This window comes from Anser brachyrhynchus (assembly GCF_964034855.1).
Source record: "Anser brachyrhynchus genome assembly, chromosome: 1".
Classification (NCBI taxonomy): domain Eukaryota; kingdom Metazoa; phylum Chordata; class Aves; order Anseriformes; family Anatidae; genus Anser; species Anser brachyrhynchus.
The window spans coordinates 159,197,306-159,218,559 of NC_137694.1; the positions used below are offsets into that span (position 1 = coordinate 159,197,306).

Sequence of the window (21,254 nt, forward strand, 5' to 3'; positions counted from 1 at the left end):
GAAGTGTTCAAGCCCAGGTTAGATGGGGACTTGAGCAAACTGGTCTGGTGGGAGGTGTCCTTGCCCATGGCAGGGGGGTTGAACTAGATGGTCTTTAAGGTCCTGTTCAACTCAAGGAATTCTGTGATTCTATTCCTCAGCCCAAGAGTTAATACTATCATAGCTATGGGGAAAGTTCCACAGGGTAAGAGAATGAGGTGCGTAACTCCAGCGAACGTGAGAGGTTTTTGAGACCCTTATCCCTCAGTACAACAACCGAGCGACAAGTAGGTCTCAGCCTGTCCACTTTCTTGACTTTTAATATAATCAGTTTCATTTATTTAATGGAAGTTGGGATTCACAGGTACTTGGATTTTAGCTTATTTTTATCACACTTAAAATACAAAGGATTACAGAGTAGAGAAAGGGAAAATGCTGGAACTTCAAAGCAGCTCTTTGCATTGCAAATTATACAGAGGGCAATCGTCATTTGAAACCTTAAGTGAGATACAGCAGATCCTGCTGAAATAGTTTTCTAATTTTCAAATAATTCTTCACAGAACTTCACAAATGGAAAACAATTGAAACAGTGCCACAGCGGATACAGCATTACAAGGATGAACAAAATTTCATTATTTCTTATGGCTTAGCATGCTACCAGAGAAAGCAGCTCAGAACTTTTCAACACATTTTCTAGTTCACATAACTTACTTTAGCTACAGGCTACAACTTTATCATATTTAAATGTAGCAAGTGTACTGTGACCTCAAACAATCTGATATAAGTTTGATTTCATTTAATTCTGATCAAGCTTAAAGTCAACATTGATCTATTATGTACTAAAATTATACAGGGGAAAAAAAAAAGAAACTGGTTTGGGGCAAGGTGATTCGATATACTCCAGAACTTACATCACAAAAACTGTAGAGTTTTCCTGCATAGTAGTAAAAGTGTCAGGAAACACTGTAGTGAAAGAATGCCATTTATTACCTCTTTCTTAGAAAGGTATAGTTGCCAAGCCCGCCATTTTGGTGAAAGGCTGCCACATTCATTAACAATCCAAGGTTCCATTTTGTAAAATCAGTTTCACAATACTAGAGATCCCAAACACAGTAGCACATACTAAAGTCCATTTGCTTTCAGACTCTCCAATCTAATTATCGCCCAATTTCCTTTTCAACCAGACAAGCTGCTATGTCATATACTGCCACCTTCTAAAGAGTTACATGCTCTGTGTGAAAAAATAACAGTGACGCAAGATCTGCTATCCTTTGCCGGTAGCTCCATCCCACTCCAAATCACCAGCTTCCTAGATGACTGACTATTCAGTTCTTCTTCAAGTGGTTGGAGAGGAACTCCTGTGTTGTGATTTTTTTTCCCCCTACACATAACTTGGCACTGCATTGTGACTATACAAGGGTCATACATCCATGACATGGTATGGCTAGGGGGGTCAGTAGGAAGCCCTTTTCATGGGTATAGGACGTAAGTTCTTTCTAGTCATCCATACCCATCATTCTGGCTGCTTGTTTTTATTTCAAATGTTACTATGTGAGCACTGGTGTTATGTAATAAAGCATTTTATTACATGGCAGCTTGCATCACCTGTGATATGCCATCGCATATGAAAACTCTTCAGGTTTCTCTTTCACATTCACAATATTGCTCTGCATCATGTCTTACTGGACTCGGCTATAAGCATCATTTGGGGGAGAAGGTATTGCCCTCACCTCATTAAAGAAAGCCTGAAATACAGAGGATTTAAATGTTTTACTGCTTTCCCTTGTCAAAAACTGCAAACGGTGATCCTAGAGTAATTCAGAAATCATCCCTTAGAGGACTGAATGACACCCATTGAGGTTCACTAGCATTTAGATACCGGTATTTACTTATTTCAAACCAAGCTCGCATGCATAATGTACTCTTATTAAACCCTTATCATGGTGAAATTCAAATGTGTTTTCCTCATGAGAATCAAAGGCTCTCAACCTCGTTAAGAACTACCTCAATGCTACATTTTTAACTTTCTCTCCCAAATCTTTTGAATTCTAGGATGGTTCAAATCTTGAAGAAGGTATTTTCACATGAGACAGGCAGGAAGCTTCAGCCTGATAGTTTATTGACAAGACTGTGCTGAAAACTCCATTTTAGTCTCAACCACCTATCCTGTTCTGCAAAGCCTATCTGGCCTGAAACAGGTCAGACATTTTTTTCCAAAACCTTTGCTTTGCTCACAGAATAAACATTTTTTTCTGCTACAGGTCACTAGTGAATTTTTTATTTTAACTGCAGTTCCCATCCTCTCATGAACGTATTGTAATGCCAAATAGTGAAGAGACTGTAAAATAAGAAAACCAGATACAAATTATATTGGTAGAAAGCATTTCATAAATTTGCACTTCGATCTTTATGGTAATAGAAAGGTTATTCCTAGTAATATTAAAGGAAGCTACAGGCTGGTTCCACTTTAGTGTTATATATCTGATTCCTGAAATATAATTCACAAATCTGTGTCCAACATTCCTGTTTCTTTTACAAGAAACAAAAGGTAAGTATCACAATAGCACTGTCATGATTATAAGCAATAGTAAGGCTAGCCAGTAAGAAACTAACAGAGTGATGGTTGAAATCATTCTTCTGAAGTCCCGAAGTGCAGTGCTGCTTATTCAACCACTCTTTAAGCAAAATAGATAAGCAAAACTGCGTAAGGTGACTGATTGCTGAGTCTTTCCCTGCCTAGGCCACATCCATGTCACTTCCAGCCTTAACCAAGCAACAACCTCTCCAGCAGGTCCCAGGCTCTGACAGGGAACACATAGCATCCTCTGCCCTGCGCCAGTGGTAGCTGACCCTGCAGGTGTGAACACTTCCAGGCAGGGAGCCAGACAACCATTTCTGCCTCCTCCCTTCTGCGTTGGACATCTACACCCAGCTCTCCCTGGAACAATGCCAAAATATTTTGAGAGGAACCGTTTGTGCCAAGATATCCTCTCAAAAGACAGTATGAGCAATGTCAGGTTTGAACCTCTCGACACTACAACAGCTCAGCAGGCCTAGCTATCACACATCTATGTTCCCTCTTAGATGTTCATGTTAAGGAGGCACTTCGGTGAACTGTCTTCACACGAGCACAGATACTTTGAACTAAATATAAAAAATAAAAAATAATAAAAAATAAAAATCTGCCAGCCCAAGACTCATCCCAGAGGAAACTTCTGGCCAAGTGCTACACAGACTGTCTGGAAACCATGGGTCCTACAAGCACCGCTTCCAAGCAGGACAGTCACAAGCCAGACCATGCCAGCTGACCTCTGGTGGCCCTCTGTCTTCCTTCATTTGGAGTTATCAACAAGAGTCAGTGTGAACTTTGTGTAGTACCTAAGAACTCTGCCGAAGAAGTATATATATATATATAGGTCTACAGCATATAAAATAAAGGTTAAAAAAGCAATTATGTGGTTTTATGGTTTCCCCTAGAATGGAGATGGCATTGCAGTACCTGCACAGCACTCACAGTCCTTTTCTTACTTGTTATTAAGACAACAAATGCTAAAAATGCAAAGATGTGCAAGAATGCTATCCTACCTAACATAACTGTCTTGAAACACTGTTAGCGTGCAGCCTAAGTTTTGTAGTCACCTTCCCCAAGGGAAGAATGATTTCTTGCTCTCCACAAAATATTTCCCACTTAATACATTAATATCTAGGCTGGCATATATTATCTTTTTTAACTTCACTCTCTCTTATCCTTCTGTTCCCTCATCACTCTTCAAAGGTATTAACAAGAATCAAGATGTAGAGTGAAAAAGCAGACGTACATTTTAAAATGCCCTGAAATGTAAGGAAAAACCATAACAGTACTTGCTAAGAAGCAGCACACAAGTGGTACAATTTACATCATTTAACCTGATGTGTTTTAAAAAGCCTGGATGGAATTTTTGCAACATTTGAAAATTGTCAATAGAAGGCAATACTTACCACAATATAGTACCACAGGATTTAAAGAAACAATAGAAGGTGGCATAGACATATCATATACAGGTATTTTTACTCTCATATGAAGAAACATGCACACACACAGTTAACAGATAGACACGGATGCTTTATGAGCAAACACAGTGATCCTAAAGTACTTATTGATCCTTTAGTACTTGGTACGTCTGGACTTCATTTAATGCATACAGAAAACACGCCTCTGAAGATCTCCAAAGGCAGACACAGGTGACTTACTTTAACTACTTCTCACTACTGAATATGTATGAAACTGAAAGAAAACATTACCTATTTGTTTCACTTGGAGCCTTTGTTTCACTTGGCTCTTTCAGGCCAAGGCATCCAACCTCAACAAACACAGGCAGGTAATAACTGTGGTGAAGTCCATGACACCTGCTCCCATCTGCACACACCCCAACAACCCCCTTCACACTTTCTGCCTAACTGCTGAGACGCCTGACCAATTGCCAAAGTAGCAGGAAAGTTTGGTGAAGTTTTCACTTTGAGGTAATCTCACTTCCAGCTGCACAGCCCAGCCTGAAAAAAAGGTAAGGGGAATGCCTCAAGGTGTGATCTTTCTCCAGGTGGTGAATGCTGAGACAAAGGCACTGGGAAGGGCCTTCAGGAGGTCTCCAGTCCAAACTCCTGCTCAAAGCGGGTTAAAATCTGAACTCAGACCAGGTTGTTCAGGATTTTGTCCAGACAGAAATATGTCTATGTTCCTAGAGTTCAAAACCCAAAAAACATCAGCAACATCATTTCATGGTTTCTGAATCTGAAACCATACAGCTTGAATTTCAGTTAGCAATGGCAGCAATTCTTCAGTTCTTCAAAAAAGAATAGTATATACAACTTCATGTTTTCCCACAAATTACTACTTCCAGGGCAAAGAAGGTTTTATACCTCAGCAACTCTGGAATCTACAGAATATTCTCTCTAATTATACTTCCTTGCATAGATGGAAATATAAGACAAAAGTACCAAATCATATAATTTAAAATATTTGAAGTATGTAACATATACAAAATATATACTTCATAGTATATGCATTGAAAAATATTAGTTTAAAAGCAAATAATGAAAAAAATCTAGTAGGATTAGTACTGAGTGGTTAGGCTACATACTTCGGAAAGGCGGCTTGGGTTCCTGCTACAAGCACTGCTCATGTGTTTTTCACCAAAAGATGAAAAAATGTAATCCTCAAGAGGTGCTCAAACCATCCCTCTAGTGGGAGGATGAATCATCACTAGCGCTTCTTGAATCCCTTTCTACACTGTAAAATGGCATTAGTGGGAGAATTTGAAAGTGCATTTGCTCCCTATTAGCCTCTAAATTGGTGATTAGGGCACCTTCCTGAACTTGCAGGGGTTACAACTAAAATCTTTATAGGCCAAAAAGAGCCTAGAAGCCACATCCTGAATAATTGCTAAGATTGTACATGAGGGAAATACCTCATCATCATTTCTCCTCAAAGGCATGCATACTCCTGACTTTCAGAGAGAGCTCAACTACAGCGGTAGGTATATGCTCTGCATGCAGTCTGAAAATATGCAACAGACTGAACCTCTCAGGATGTAAAAGCAACAGAAAAGTCAGTTTCTGGGTCCTGATTTCACTTAACATCACTTTAATTTCACTGAAATCCAATTCCTGTCAAGACTGAGAAATTCTGGGATTGCACAAGTATATAATCTAGGAGTGTAAAGGTGGTTTTTGTTTTTGTTTGGTTGGTTGGTTTTTTGTTTTGTTTTGTTGTCCTACGGCTGAGGGAAGGCAGGAGGTGTTAAAGTCCCACGGCAGAAAGCACAGCCCTCACTTAAGGAAAGTACTGCTGGTTCCTCAGCTCTACAGAGTCTACAGCCTCAGATCAGCAAAGCAACACAGCATGTTGCAAAAAAAGAAGGCTAATTTACACAAGCTGGAAGGGAGAATGAAGGCAGATTACAGGGAGGCAGAGCTTTCTTTGTGCACTTTACCAATGATCTCCTGACCATGACACACACTGACAGCTGTGTTATCCAGGCTAAATGGCAATGCTTCCAGAAGGCAGACAACAACTTGGTCTTAGCATTAGACAGAAGCTAAACTTCAAAAGAGGGAAGGCCTTAGGAGCTCAGAGTCAATTTTGTGGCCCATTTTATGAGCAGTTGTTTTCAATCTGCTAATCATTTTAGATTCAAAGGTTAAAAACAAGAGCCACCAGAGGGACAACTTCCTAAACCTGTATATCTTACCCTATTCACCCAAGTGGCCATAAGTGCATATTAAGGCTGTTAAGTACACATTAATAGACAAATGACAGGACTGTAGGGCTTTGTCCTTAATACGTGTGAATCCTATTTCACTTTCCATCACATACAACCATACATTGCCACTATTTCTCACATATTCCCAGTTCCTGATGAATTTCCGCATTAATTGATGCCGTATAAATTCAGAGTAAAATGAATAGAATGCAGGAAAATTTCTTAAAGGTAATCCCACCAACAGCTCAAACAGCTTATAATTCAAGAGATAGTTTCCTATCATGCATTGAAACAAATGAAATTCACCAGACTCAATTTCATTTCAACCAATTCAATTGAAATTCAATTCAATTTGAAATTCAAATTTTATTTATTTTTATCATTTTTTAAAAGAAATTCAAGAACCTACATAACTGGAACAAAATTTGATCCCAGAAACGTACCTCAGGAAAAAAACACCCAAGTATTTCCATTAAAACAAGACAATGTGGTGAGCAGAAACAGAACAACAAAATCTGTTTCGTAGCACATTAGGCAATAGTTTTGCCAAATTAATTAAATTATCATCCAAATTAAGGAGGTCTAGGAGGAAAGCCAAGACAGTGGTTTATAAGCTTAATCAAATCATCTTTTTAAAACTGCTTCTTTTTTTTTTCAAATCTTATTTTTCAAAAGTCACTAGTTCCAAAAGCAATGCAGTTGCTTATCACCTACATGATTCAATGCTCCTTCTGCAGGGAAAAGAGAAACGAAAAAATAACAGATAACTTTTATTATACACCTAAACTAATCAAAGATTAAAATCAAGAAAAGTATGAACAGGTTTGAAGACAAAAATAAGAAAGCCTTACCTTGAAATGCAGCTGCATTACGAGATATTAAAAATTTTAATGTAGCACTTGATGTTTGAAGCACTTGCTGTATATCTTGCTTTGCTGCGGTCTGATATCTTTCTTCCATCTTTTTGTTGCAGCATGTTGGATTTTTTGAAGTACAAACCTGGAGATCAACCCCTAGAGAAAGAAATAATTACAATGATTACAACGAAACAGAGGTACACAATATATGAAGGCACAGAAAACTTTTTTTGTTTTTAGCACAGGTATATATACTTAAAAGAAATACCCAGAGCTTTAAAGACATCAGATCTGTTAAACAAAAATTAGATGGGGGTAGTAACCAAAATGCTGTGGAAAGAATACACTTATTACAGTTAATTAGTGTCATGTAACAGCATTTCCTTGACACTGCAATCTTATTTCAGCTTGAATATTACTAGCTAACATTGGTCAAATACATTGGATATGCGCTGAATATCACCTAGAATACTGATCTGCTGGGCTAGCTCATGTCTGGCATTCTTGTTCTCCTATGAAACTTGGGCTGGAAAGAGCTAACTACTGCCAAATATTACAGACACGACAGCAGAAAGCCCATTCCTGATATGAACATGCTCATATTAACTTTTATATGGAGCAGTCCTAAATTCCAATCTAATCTCTTACTGGTTTTCTCTAATGTGTAACATTCCCATGTAACTGTCATGCCAATTCACTACTTCACTACTGGGATGGGAAAAGTTCATAGAAATGAACATCTTTTCAAGTTGTTGGCACACTGAAATTCAAGAGGGGGAATTCGGTACTGTTCTGACAGCTGTTTCATTTTTATTTTTTTAATAACTGGAGATATTCAAGCATGAAAACACCTTATTTGCCCTCTTTGTTATCATGTGGCATTAAAATGTTTTACATTTTATCAAAAAAACGTTTTCTAAAATAAAAAAACAAACATTCCATGAAAGACGAAAGATGTGAGAATTTAAATGACATTAACACAAAAATTGTACTGTTCAATTCAGACTCTGTTCTGATACACTGTTTCACTGACAGGAATCACGTTTTTATCTGCTCTGTGGGCTGAATCGTAATTCAGTGGTTGTGTGTATATACATAATTCTTTCTTCATAATAAGTAGAAAGGGAAGATCATGATGGGAATAAAAAAGCAAGACATTCTAAAATGAAAACTTAAATCTGTGTCATCCTTGACTCTATACTCACTTTCAGTTCTTACACTACCTCCCTGAAGCTAACCTTTTTATGTTAGGAAGGTGCCCTAACATTCCTTTTAAATCATACTTCTCTTTTTTTCCTCCATATTTTCTCTGAAAACTCATTCAGAAGTAGTATGAATGTAGTTATGGGGAAAGGGAGGCCTTACACGTTTGTACCCTCAATACTCCATTAGTTATTTAAGTTAGGTGGTTTTAAATAACATATTCCAAAAAGCTTTAAAAAAAAAACCTAAAAAAAAAAAAAACAAACAAACTACTGATCAGAGTACTCTTGGAGAATGACAAAATGTTTAAATTCATTATATCCAATGTATGTCCCTTTATGCATGTGCTCGTTGAAGACATCTTAATGAAGAGATTCCTGGTCCTGGAACTTCACTTCAGCTACACAGTGGGAAAAATGTTATTTACAGGCAGCAACGCCAAGCCTGAAACAGGAACCCACTGCATCATATTCAGGCAAGTAGAAAAGATTCAGAAGATTCCTTAAAAATCACATTTAGAAAAGCATGAGGCCAGAATGAAAAAGGTAAGTAATATAGACCATTCAAAAGTTGTGTTCATTTAAGACTCTAGATAAAACTTGTCTCTACAATACTACACAGAGGTAATTTAATTCCCTTGAAAAATATAGCATATGACAGATAATATGGTCTCTGATTTGCTCAACATTTCCTTCTGGCATTGGTGGTTTCCATCGTCACAATTCACTTGTTCCTCCATCCCAAAGCAGGTATGAAAGAAAGATACATTTCAACCTACAGTGTTAAATACTACATAATTTCTCTTCATTTTTAAAGAATCTTTTTTTTTCTTCATGCACATTTTCAGGCAAAACGAATTGATTGCAGTGAAGAGTGCTGTTCAGGAATTGATAACACTGCTTCATATCTATGAAGACAACTGTTTGACTTCATATACATGACAAATGTTTGACCCCACATACACAGGAACATTTCACCACCCATGTTAAGAATGTGTGCCTTGAAATAAATCCATTTCACAGACATGAGCAGGAGTAAATCTCATTATGTTAAGGGAAGAGCAGTAGATACTTTTAAGAAATCCTGCTACCATACAGAATTCAGAAATCTGAGATTGCCTTCATGGAAGCATGCAAAAGCAAGAATGTGACCTCTGGATATGAAAATGAACTCAGGCGAGTGATATCCCTGTAAATCTCTTTGAAGTGGTTCTTGGCAGAAGCGTAACACAGTGATTGGCACACCTACGTGCCACAGTCCAGGAAGCTGAACCCAACAGAAAGATAAAACTTTATTCTAATGCAGCCACAAATCACTGAACTTCTGCAACTATTAAGAAATTATATTTCTTAAGTGTTCTAGTAATGCTACAAGATACCTTTTTCATCATACTACTGGATATTTTTGAAAGCTGTTTACCCTTATCGTTTATTTAAACGTGATTTCCATGTTCTTCAGTATTCAAATTTTTACAGCTTACGAACTAATTTCTCCTGGCAAGCTGCCTTTGGATGTACACATCCCATCCCCAGACATTCCAATTCAGCAGAAAAATGAAAATAAAACTGCAAAATTAAAGGTGGTCTATTACATTATCTATTAGATACTTTTGCATTTGTTATGCACGCCAAAGAAAATAGCATCAGAGCCAGCTTCTCCCTCTCCTTCATCTCCAATGCTTCCCCAAGCCTTGGAGAAGTCTTCTGACCCTACTGACTCCAACCTCCCAACCCATACTGAACCTCCAAACCAAGTCCCCTAAACTGCTGACCACCTTCAACTTCCCACAGCATTCCCGCATTCCCAGTCCTAGGCAGCACCCCCAAATACAGAGACTCCTCTCATCCCATTTTGCCTTGCAAAGACAAGGGCACACCAAATCGCAGCCCAAGATGCAACAAAGCAGGCATAGGAATTGCTGCTTCACAAAAGAGCAATATAATGCCAATTCATTGCTCTGGGTAAGGGCCCCTCTGCAGAGGGCAATTGCTATAGAGCAGCTGAAACACAATGAGCAGAAAGAGAAGGAGCAGCAGGGGGGATGAACCAGGTCATGGTACCGCAAGCACATACTTCAGATGCTTAAGGCTGGCCACACCTAGCATTTAAAACAGGCAAAGCTGGAACCTGAACTGCATGAAAGTCTGTTCTTCTACAACCTATGCTGAAACTCTTATGACACTTGTTTAAAAGTTCTGTGTTGGTTTTTTTTGGTTTGTTTGGTTTTTTTGTATCAGTGCAGTGGTCATTTCGCTTCAGTAAAGTTTGGTCCTGTACAGAGAGAGCATGTTACTCCACAGAATGGGTCAAGAGGACAGATTAGTGACTCAAATCAAAAAATATAAGGATTTAAACTATGTTAATGCACTCTGTTCCAGGGGTGAGTTACACCACATGTATATAAAACACTTACCATTTCAGGTGCAATATCTCATATGCAAAACATGTCCAAGCTGACATTGTCTAAGGGATTAAAGCACTGCAAGCTTCTATTAAAACTTTTTAAATCCTCTTGCTTATGATCAGATACATTTGCTGTCATAAGGAATACTAATTAATTTAAATATTAGCTGCATTAAATGAGAATTTTAAAATAACATACTGTTAAAGCAGCAAGAGGCAAACTGGACTAATATACCACCCACCTACATGTAAATTAAAGGAATGATAATAAGCCTGCAGCAACATTTACTCATCATACCAGAAAGGTCTATTCACAGGTACAACACGCAGTTCTCTCTCTGTTATTTTTTTTTATTCTTTTCGAGTTTATCACACAGAGAATATCACAGTACAGGGCAAGCCAAGGTACAGTCGGTAGTATGCCAGCAGCAATACATCTACAAACATCAAGAGAAAAAACGTTTATACTGATAGCAATATTCACAGTATTGCATTACAACAGCCTTTTTTTTTCCCCTCTCTCTTTTTTGGTTACTGAATATTATCTACTGCTTGTAACAAAAATCAACTCACTGCTGTTAAAAAGGCAGGCAGCTACCTAGTCATGTAACTGACACTGGAAAAGAGAGGAACCATGTTATTAAGTTGTTTGGACACATTTCAATGCCATAGCAATTTCAGACTTACTATATTCTTTATGCCCCTACATGTGTTCTTTAAGTTCTTTACTGAAAAGGAAAGGGTTTATTTATATTTTCTTATTTAAAAATGGATTCTGAACTCAAATGGTTGTTGTCTGTTTTTATTATTATTATTTGTGCACAGATTTTCTCCTTCCTAACCTTCAAATAAACCAGCAGGGAGCTCAAAAGGAAAGAATTAGTCCTATAGTCAAACCTGATCTACTGGGCTTTGTCTATTGGTCTTACACTGACATAGCAGGCAGTTTTACAATTCTTTGCAGTACTTGTTCTTTCTTAGAACCACATTCCTGCTTTTTCAGGGAAGTCTCCTACCTTCATAAAGAAGCTTCCAGCCAGCATGACTTCAGAAGAGAAATGGAGGGGAGGCCACTGATAATAATACAAATCTAAGACAGAGTGCTTTTTAACCCAGATGCATGAATAAGATGTCCTCAAGAAATAGAAGTTTAAAAGTTAGACAAGAATACATCATTTTATCTAATCAGACTAACATATGGATTAGATTACGAACTCTTATGTTGCTGAAACCTCTCTGGCTATTAGAAATTGTACTACGTGATGTGTGTTAAATTCATGTCTGACCTTGCCCAAAGCCCGTCTCTGTCCAGAATCACACTCAGCACCTACTGACACAGAAGCTGAACTGGAACAGCACAGAGCTTGGATTTCTCCCAAAGCTGCAGCAGTTTTATAGGGACAAAAACATTGTGAAATGAAAAAATTATTTCATTTCTAGTTATCCAGAAGATAACCCAATGCTCCTACGCTATTCTGAAGAGTCTCTCCACTCTTCCTGCAGTTTGCTCCTCCAGTTTACCATTAGCTCACGACGACTTTAGCTTCCAAACCAGCACGCTCCTCTGACTTCCAGTTTCACAAAGCAGCCTGATCCATTCATCTTTTACCTCTCTTTCATAAATACTTAATATCATTATATATCTATATTAAAAGAAATGTTTTCTATTATAATTCTCAGTATTTTTAATGTTTCTTGATTTCACACTTTTTAAGGTCAATATGCTTAACTATCCTTTTTTATTCTTGACCTAATCTCATTTGATGTATGAGCCCAAAAAATCGTTAAGATTAAGAAACGCAACAGTTGCTTGAACTAGAATTAAATCACCAAGAGGTTTTATCTAGATTAATCTATTATTAATCTAGATTAATTTTACTAAGTATTGTCTACATCAGGATTTCCCTGCAGAGAACTTGATGACAAAGAAAAGGTACGACAGAACTAAGCAGTGTCACACTGAAGACTCACATACTCCACTATGCTTTTTGCAACTTGCTTTTCTGCAGTGAAACATCAGATATAAACATTGTCCTGAGATGAATTCAGACACAAAAGTCTGCATTCTATATGCAGCACATTTTGAAGGCCACAAACAACTAAAACAATCACACGTAGTTATAAAAGCAGAAAAATTTTGAGGGTTAGACTGTTAATTCGTAGGTGTAATGTAAGTATACATTTCAAGCCTGCCTTTCAGGGCTAGATTAGCTGGTTTAGAATAGTTGAAGCGAAAAGCATTAAGAATCAGAGGGATAATTAAAATACTAAAAATCAGACACCTCTACATTATCATCATTAACAAGAATTTAGAATTTCTAGTTAGACATTCCCCAGCAGCACCTAAACAGAGAATGATCAGTCTTTACTGACTAGTTTTGAACTTGGTCTCTGCTCTTAAATATTAGTCTGAAATATCAAGTGCATCTTTTTTAGAGTGTCACAAGACTATTTTCACTGTATTTAAAGTATCACAAGCAATTATTCCGAATTTCTTTATGACATTGATTACTTAATTGAAGAAGCACAGTTGGTAAGTGCCTAGAGTAAAGCTGATCCAAATGGGGCACAGAAAATTGTTTTATCCTGCTTTTACGTCTTCTTTTTTCTTTTCATGGATGACATCTGTAAATGTCTTCTTGTACTGTTTTTTGTTGTTGTTGTTGTTGTGTTTGTGTGTGTGTGTGTGTGTGTGTGTGTGTGTATGTAAATATGGTGGGGAGCAGGGAGAAGAATCAGCTATGAGTGGTGGGAGGAAGAGTTGCAGCTAGCTAAATTGCTTCAACCATGACTGAAGAGCTAGAATACAATTTTTGGCTTGCAACCCCTAGGGAAAAGGATGGCAGCAGCTACAAGGCAAGAATGACAAAGCAACCAAAAACCCAATTAATGAAGCAACCCGTCAAAGCATGCAGAACGCTCGCTTGAAACCGGTAATTCACAAACTTGCATGTTCCCACCGCTGCTTCGTTTTCCTGCTCTGAGCTGCGTGCAGAAGGGCAGCGCGCTGACAGAGAGAACTCCTCAGTTTTAACCTCGGCAGTGCCACAGGGGTGTTTTAAGCCTTGGCCACGGGGCTGCAGGGCAGCAGGCACTGGGTGAAGGGAACTGCGTGGTCCAGCTCCACGAAGACTTGAGGACTCTCACACATTCCGGTTTAGCTGTTATTGCAGTGAAGATCAATTCACTGGTATTAAAATAGGGAAAGGGCTATGGTCGTTCAGTTTCTAGCATCGATTAAAGCCTGTGATGATTAAACACACACATAGACACCATGTTTTTTTCCCTGAAACCCTTCCCTGAGAATTTAAAATTTCAAACCCTGTACCCTCTTGGATGGCTCTAGGCTCTAAATTTCCTGAAGAGCAATTCTTGTCCTTTTTGACATTCATTTGAGAACACATTTATCACAGTGCTTTAACTCAATTCTGTTTCTAGTCCAGAATAAAAAGAGGGGGGAAAAGAAAAAAAAAGAATGCCATGTTTTCCTGATGCTATCCTCAGGTCTAACATACAACACTTTGTTTTACTAGCAACATACAGGCATCACATTTTACAGAACCAAACTGCAGTCACTAATAAACTTCAGAAGATTTTTTTTCTTTTAATTAGAAGATTCCTTGAAACTACAATCTTTCTTTAGTTTTACATAGAAGAGAACAAGCAAAGCACAACTTCAGCAGCTCAATTTATGCATTTTATGATTATTTAAAGCTGATTTCATTTATTCTTCTTCACATAATCCACTTATTAATTTAAATATGCAATAAACTATTCATGTTTCCTATAGTTATTTCAAATATTCCTGATCTAAAGAAGGTCTGATAGTTCAGTATTTGACTTTCCAAGGCCAGAAGTATTCAACTAGGTTTGGAAATCCTGCTTTCTACGACACAACATAATCTTTATAATTTATACTGCTTCAGACAATACAGCAGTGGATAAATACTAAACTCTTCAATAAACTTATTTCACAGTCTGCATACCAAAACATTCAAGAACTAAAAATCTCTCTGAAAAGTCTAAAAAAGGAAAACTAGACATAGCAAGCTTCTCTTACATCACTGTAGTCTTACAATTTTCTGATGGGTGACTTATTAGAAAGACATTTTAAAATATTGTACATTACAGAAGTCTCTCCAGTAGAGCTCCTCAATCTTCAGATTTCAACACAGCTCGTATATGGGCCCAAATGCCAGCAGGGGGCTTACAGTTGTTCCCAGTGAGGGAATATAGCTGTGGTGGGTTTAGAGAGGCTTTTTGCTTTTTTTTTTTTTGTCATTTGTTTTTCTTTATAAAGTGCTTAAACAGACCAAAAAAAAAAAACAAAGAAAAGGAAAAGGAAAAGGAAAAGGAAAAGGAAAAGGAAAAGGAAAAGGAAAAGGAAAAGGAAAAGGAAAAGGAAAAGGAAAAGGAAAAGGAAAAGGAAAAGGAAAAGGAAAAGGAAAAGGAAAAGGAAAAGGAAAAAAGGAAAAGGAAAAAAGGAAAAGGAAAAAAGGAAAAGGAAAAAAGGAAAAGGAAAAAAAGGAAAAGGAAAAAAGGAAAAGGAAAAAAGGAAAAGGAAAAGGAAAAAAGGAAAAGGAAAAGGAAAAGGAAAAGGAAAAGGAAAAGGAAAAGGAAAAGGAAAAGGAAAAGGAAAAGGAAAAGGAAAAGGAAAAGGAAAAGGAAAAGGAAAAGGAAAAGGAAAAGGAAAAGGAAAAGGAAAAGGAAAAGGAAAAGGAAAAGGAAAAGGAAAAGGAAAAGGAAAAGGAAAAGGAAAAGGAAAAGGAAAAGGAAAAGGAAAAGGAAAAGGAAAAGGAAAAGGAAAAGGAAAAGGAAAAGGAAAAGGAAAAGGAAAAAGGAAAAGGAAAAAGGAAAAGGAAAGAAGAAGGTAAGAAAAAAGACTCTCAGAACCATGTGTATAAGATGACTTGCCTCTCTCCAAATCTTAGCAGATAGTAACTACACATAAATGTCCTCTCTCTGCTTGGAACCAGTAACATTACAAAGAAAATTTGACCAAGTGTTATTATTGGGTTGCCTAAAACTCAAATAACACTATGTTGCATATAGCATCGTTCTGCACGAGGGCATTGTTGCACAATAAACCATAATTTTGTGATGAGAAGTGTGTAGCTGAGCCATCACATTAAGCTAAAACTAGAACTTCTAAGTACTGCTCCCCATTCTCTTACTGAATGGCAAGTGTACCTTTCACAAATAAGCAACAATTTCATTTCTTAGAAGCAATGACTTCCTTTTCCCTATGAAGTTCAGAAAAGCTGACCTTGCACAAAACCTTTGTACCATTCTTCCAACATGTATAAACCCTGCCTTTATTTCATCTTAGTTATTAACAAACAATATACACAGCATCTGCTCACATGCAGTTCTTCGTGCATGTAGTCACACATACGCACAATGCTTGTTTAGTATTAAATCACCTACAAATTAGGTGTATTAACCAAATTGTGCTTAATATTTTAAATAAACGTTAGGCACTGCTTAGCTTTCAAACTTTGACATCTTCTCTCTCATAAAGCAGGAATTAATATGAAATTTTATCCAGGCTTGTTACAGACTAGCTTCAAGAAGACATTTAGATTTTTAGCAAAACTATAGCAATAATGATTTTTTTTATGGTTTCAGCTGACTCTTCAATATTCTCTTCTCCCTTTGATTTTATGGTAATTTTTTTTAAGCAGCATATTTTTAACATGGATATCATTCCCAATCCTAAGGGAACTCTGTTTTTACTTTAAGACTGCTAATCACGTACATATACAGTACATTTTATTGACTTAATTCTGTTCCAGCTCATTAAACACAGCTGCTTTCAATGGTCAGGAAAAAAAAAAAACTGAAAACAACATGCAAAAGAAGCCAACCAACTAAAAATTGTGGCGTTGCTCAAAATCTGCAGAGGGGCTTTGTAGTTGTTTCTTAGAGCGCTATGGCACAAGCAACAGCTTAAGGACAGTGTTTCCGGAGAGCACAGAAGCAACTGATCAGGTCATCCCATTTTAGTACAAACAATATAAAAAACCACACACTTTTATGTGTTTTCACATCTAAGAGTCCTCCTGTTTTCAACAAGAACTGTTTATCGACAGCCATTTATTCTGAAATACAGTGGGAAAACAGTTTCTGCTCTAATAAGCAATAGTGACTCTTTTCAGTACCAAATTCTGAAGGCACTATAACTGCAACCTGGGTTTTTTATAGAAAACCACAGGAGAAAGAAAGTGAAATAACTTAGCCTGTTATGTATAGATAGATATTAAAATATACAGTTACAGTCTAGGAAAGGTTTCATAATTGAAAACAATCTAGATGGGTGCAGAAAAAGAGCTCAGCAAGAATAAAATGTAAGAATTCTGAGGTATAATTTTACCTATTTCCAGAAGATCTGGAACTGATTTCAAACTTTCATTCATGGTCTCAGCCTTACAAATCCAAATTTTCAGTAACTTGAGATAAACAAGTGCTGACAGGATGATGATGTTAAATGCCAGGAAGAGAAAATACCACGTGTGGTATTTCTGCCTGTCAGCTTATACAAATACTTTCATGAGATCAAATCCAGAGTCTGATAAATCCCAAAACAGACCTAGGATTGTCATGATAAACAGTCTTTTAAGAGACAGCACTGAAATGCCGCAAGGCCTGGAAGCTGTTGCTCAAACAAGTGGTTTGCTGCAAAATGGACTTGCAACCTGTGTCAAACAGGAGTCTCTCATGCTCGCCCTTTAACATCTATTTGCTAACTCATCTTGGCTAGAGCCACTGCTCCACACTCAGCGTTCATCACCACCGTTAAGATTCCTGTAAAACACTTCAGCCTTGTTAAATAAAATAGGTAAGGATCAAACTCAAGCACATGACCCTGACTGCCCACACTGTTGCACTATTTACCCAACCTTCTTCTGTGGCTCTGTTTAGACAGTTCCAGTGTGTCTATCTCCTAGAGAAGGTGCATTTTATATATGGCCTTCAGAGGACACTGCAGGCAGCAGGTCTGGCTCCTTAGCACCCTCAGAGATCACCTTCCTACTGGCAGGCACCCTACCAAGGTATAGGCACCTCTAACATACCCTCATGCTACAGCTCAAGGCACAAAATCTGCATTCATGTCACGCTACACACAACACCTCCAAACATACTTTCAATTTTTAAGATTGTTTGAATTGGCAGAAGGGGGAGGACACCCCAAAACACCAGAGTACCTTGGTGTTATAAGAGTATTACACTGGATCTAGAGAAAACTCCAGGGCAAACACCAAGTAGTGAGGACACAGCCCGTCTGGCAGGATACCAGCCTTAAGTACCACAGACACAAGCCAACCTACTCCATTCAGTACTTTGGTCCCATCCTCTATTTCGCAGTCCAGACACCACTTTTCAGGTCATCCCAGACAGATCAAGGCTTCTCAGCACTGCTGACTTCCTAGAGAAGCTGAAATATGGGAAATAGATATGGGAAAGCTGCCACACTGCTGATTCCCATTTTTTTGTTGTTTTTAATCCCAGAATATTTTTAAAAATCTTTTTTTTTCCCCAGAGTGGTCATTTTGTGGATCCAGGGGTGAAATGCTACTTGCACTCAGAAGCCAACAGCGTATGTTCACACACACAAAAAGTTGTGTGTAGGCAACAATCCTCACAAAATACATGGATGTGACAAAATGGACTTTAACAACTGATACAAGCAAGCAACCATTTTCATTCCCACCTAAATCCTTTTCTGGAGATCTGCATGTGTTCGACGCACAGCACAATCAGAAGTAGGCATACGCGCACACAAATCCTTGATTTGACCTCCAATAAAACCAAAACCCAAATCACCTAAATTTAGATCATAAAAGAAACCCAAATTAAAATTCAAAGAATAGTTTGGGGTTCCATCAGTCTGACCCAGATCTTTAAATAACAGTAAAAAATCAGTTTAAACTGAACTAGCAAGAATATTTTAACTTGAATTAGCAAGAAAAAAATAGACACCAACTTTTTCTGAGATTATGTCACCCTTCAAGCACAGTTTTTTGCCTCAGTTATTCAATTTCATATGTATAACTGCTTTCTATCAAAAAGTCTTTGCAATAAAATTTATACTAATCAAAGTCTTCACTCTTTTTATTATGCTTTTTGTTCTTATGACTGCATAAATGACCTCCAAAAAACTGCTGAAAAGAACCCTAGATTGACTCCTGAAGGTAAAAAAAGAAAATGCTTAGAGTTTGGAAAAATATTTCAAGTGCTTTTTGTCTACATCAGTAGGAAACGCTTGATTCTACAGTTCCAGGAAATGTAACTTTTTTCAACAAGCCATGGAACTCAGCTTTTTGGTGCAAAGAGAAGCCTGACAATTTGTTCACTGACATACCTAGTGGAACTTAGTGTGGCAAGGGAGACTGGTTTACCATTCATTCTATTCTGCTGTTCTGGGGGATTCTGAACGAAGGAAACAAGAAGGAAACAATCTTATTTGCAACTGAGAACAAGGAGATTTGAGAAATGAGCTTTCCATTTAATCTCTCTGAAAAATGAGCTGATGATATAAGCTAAAAATTCTAGCTTTACTAGCATATATGGGGTAAAGAAGTGGAATTCTTCAATAGACTACAATTATCAGAAATAGAGCCTAGGAAATAAAAATATCTTTAAAAAATAATTTTGGAAACAGCATTTTTTTAAATAATCCAACAGTCATACATACACACACACAAAAGGAGGCCTTTTTGTGTTTACTTCATGCTTTGCATATTGTTCACTTCTCCACTACAATTAAAATGGTCTTTCAGAAATTGAAAATCATCAAGTTTTACTGTACAGTCCCAACACCAGTGAACTTGTAGCACAGAACCAGACAGGCAGGGAAACAAAAAGTATTTTTGCAACTATCATTTAAAATCAGCATGACAGTGATAAATGTTTCATTACAGCATGCAATGGGGCTGACCACAGGTCTGTACACAAATCACTGCTACAAGATTGAACACAGTTAGACAAGTTTTTCCATTGCGGAGGGCAGCACTAGAAACCTTGTTTTTGTTAAGGATGTTCATTTATCTTGATTATTAGTTACCAATTTCAACACCAATCCTGTATTATGTGAATAATAACACAAACTCAAACATGAAGTCCCTGTATCCTTGATGATCATCTTTGCTTCATGCATATACCATGCATACAACGAGAGATAGTTTTGCTCCTTTAAATATACAGAAACTACACAGAGGAGTTGCAAAACTAATTGTATAAAATGCATGTTTTTTTGAGATGATGCATATTCAAAATAAGGACATACACCAGTCCCTGAATGAAACATAATTACAATTTGCATGATTTGTCGATATCAGGCTGTTTCGTTTCTATCAGCACTAAGAAAAGGGAAAAATAGAAACTATAAATGCTATTCTTTGTATTTGAATTCACAAAAAGAGAACAAGGCCAAAATCAGCCAACTTTCTCCCCATAATTTTACCGACTGTAGAGTTTACCTTCCACTGCATGCCAGCGCATATCCCAACATTCCCACTCCCCTTCAGCTAGTGATCCTTCTCCACATGAAAGGTGTGATTCAGCTTCAGACATTCAGAAGGTGTCCTTATATAATAAGGTGGCACTAAAACAAATGCAGATAATACAACAGAGGCGGAGGGGCTGCGCAGCTCGCCCCCAAGCTGCCACCCAACATCTGAACCGAAAAGGAGGAGCCCCCAGGCAGCACCCCCCACTCAGTGCGGTCGCCCACCTGCGGTGCCAAGGGTTCCCACCTGGCTCTCCCACGCCACAAGGTGCCTCAGAGGGATGGGGCCTGACAGCCTCACGAAGATGCTCCAGAGGCTGCAGGGAATCCCCAATGCTGCCAGAAGCCTATGTTTGGGCAAGCAAATTGAGACCCATAACTGCGACTCCGACACCTATTTTCACAAGGAGGCACCTACCTTACGTGCTTATATACATACATAGGATACACACACATTTCTAAATGCCTTCAGAAAGAGTTTTAAAATATTTTTCACTTCTTGCCTCAGAAGAAGGCTGAGCATAGATCAACAGCAGAAGTGACACTTCTTTCCTCTTCCCATTATGTTTCCAACCTACGAATACCTTTTATCAAACTTAATCATCTAAAATACTCATTTAATCCCCATTTTCTTGTCATCCAACTCTGAACAGATTTTAGCGTTCCGAACCATTTGTTTCATGTACCTCTGGGATCAAAGATACTCAAAGCAAGAAATCGTGCATGTGCTCGGCTCCTTGAGGTTTTCACGCTGCCCACAGCACCACAACTCCTTCAAAGAGCGAACGGCTGCACCGCACCTCCTGCTGACCGCTGCTCGCAGGGCACCAGACGAGAAAGGCATTCTGCTACTCTGCACAAAACCGGTTTTTGCTTCGGATCAGGAAATTCAGAAAAGTCAAAAGAAGAAAATGAGTGGTGGCATGAAACTTATAGAGAAAGGGGGGAAGACAGAAGCAGGGCAGAAGGAACGTGCATAAAGTACTACAGTTGTTTCCTCTGGAGGCAACACGTTTCTTCCCTGTCTGCAGTACACAAGTGAATGTCTGGTGCCAGAACAAATGG

General features: G+C 38.0%; 1 protein-coding gene across 44 annotated transcripts in view; it reads right to left on the minus strand.

The window, feature by feature from the left end:
* Window positions 1-21,254, minus strand: part of GPC5 (glypican 5) — a 765,123-nt gene that overhangs the window by 715,213 nt on the left and 28,656 nt on the right. For 41 of the 44 annotated variants that reach the window (XR_013945420.1, XR_013945421.1, XR_013945422.1 and 38 more), the window contains one exon: window positions 7,070-7,231. Coding sequence is in view for 38 of the 44 variants with exons in the window: in XM_080577273.1 (XP_080433399.1) it covers window positions 7,070-7,231 (162 nt within the window). In the remaining 6 variants the exon portion in view is untranslated. The other 3 variants (XM_080577249.1, XM_080577247.1, XM_080577248.1) reach the window with 3 other exon arrangements.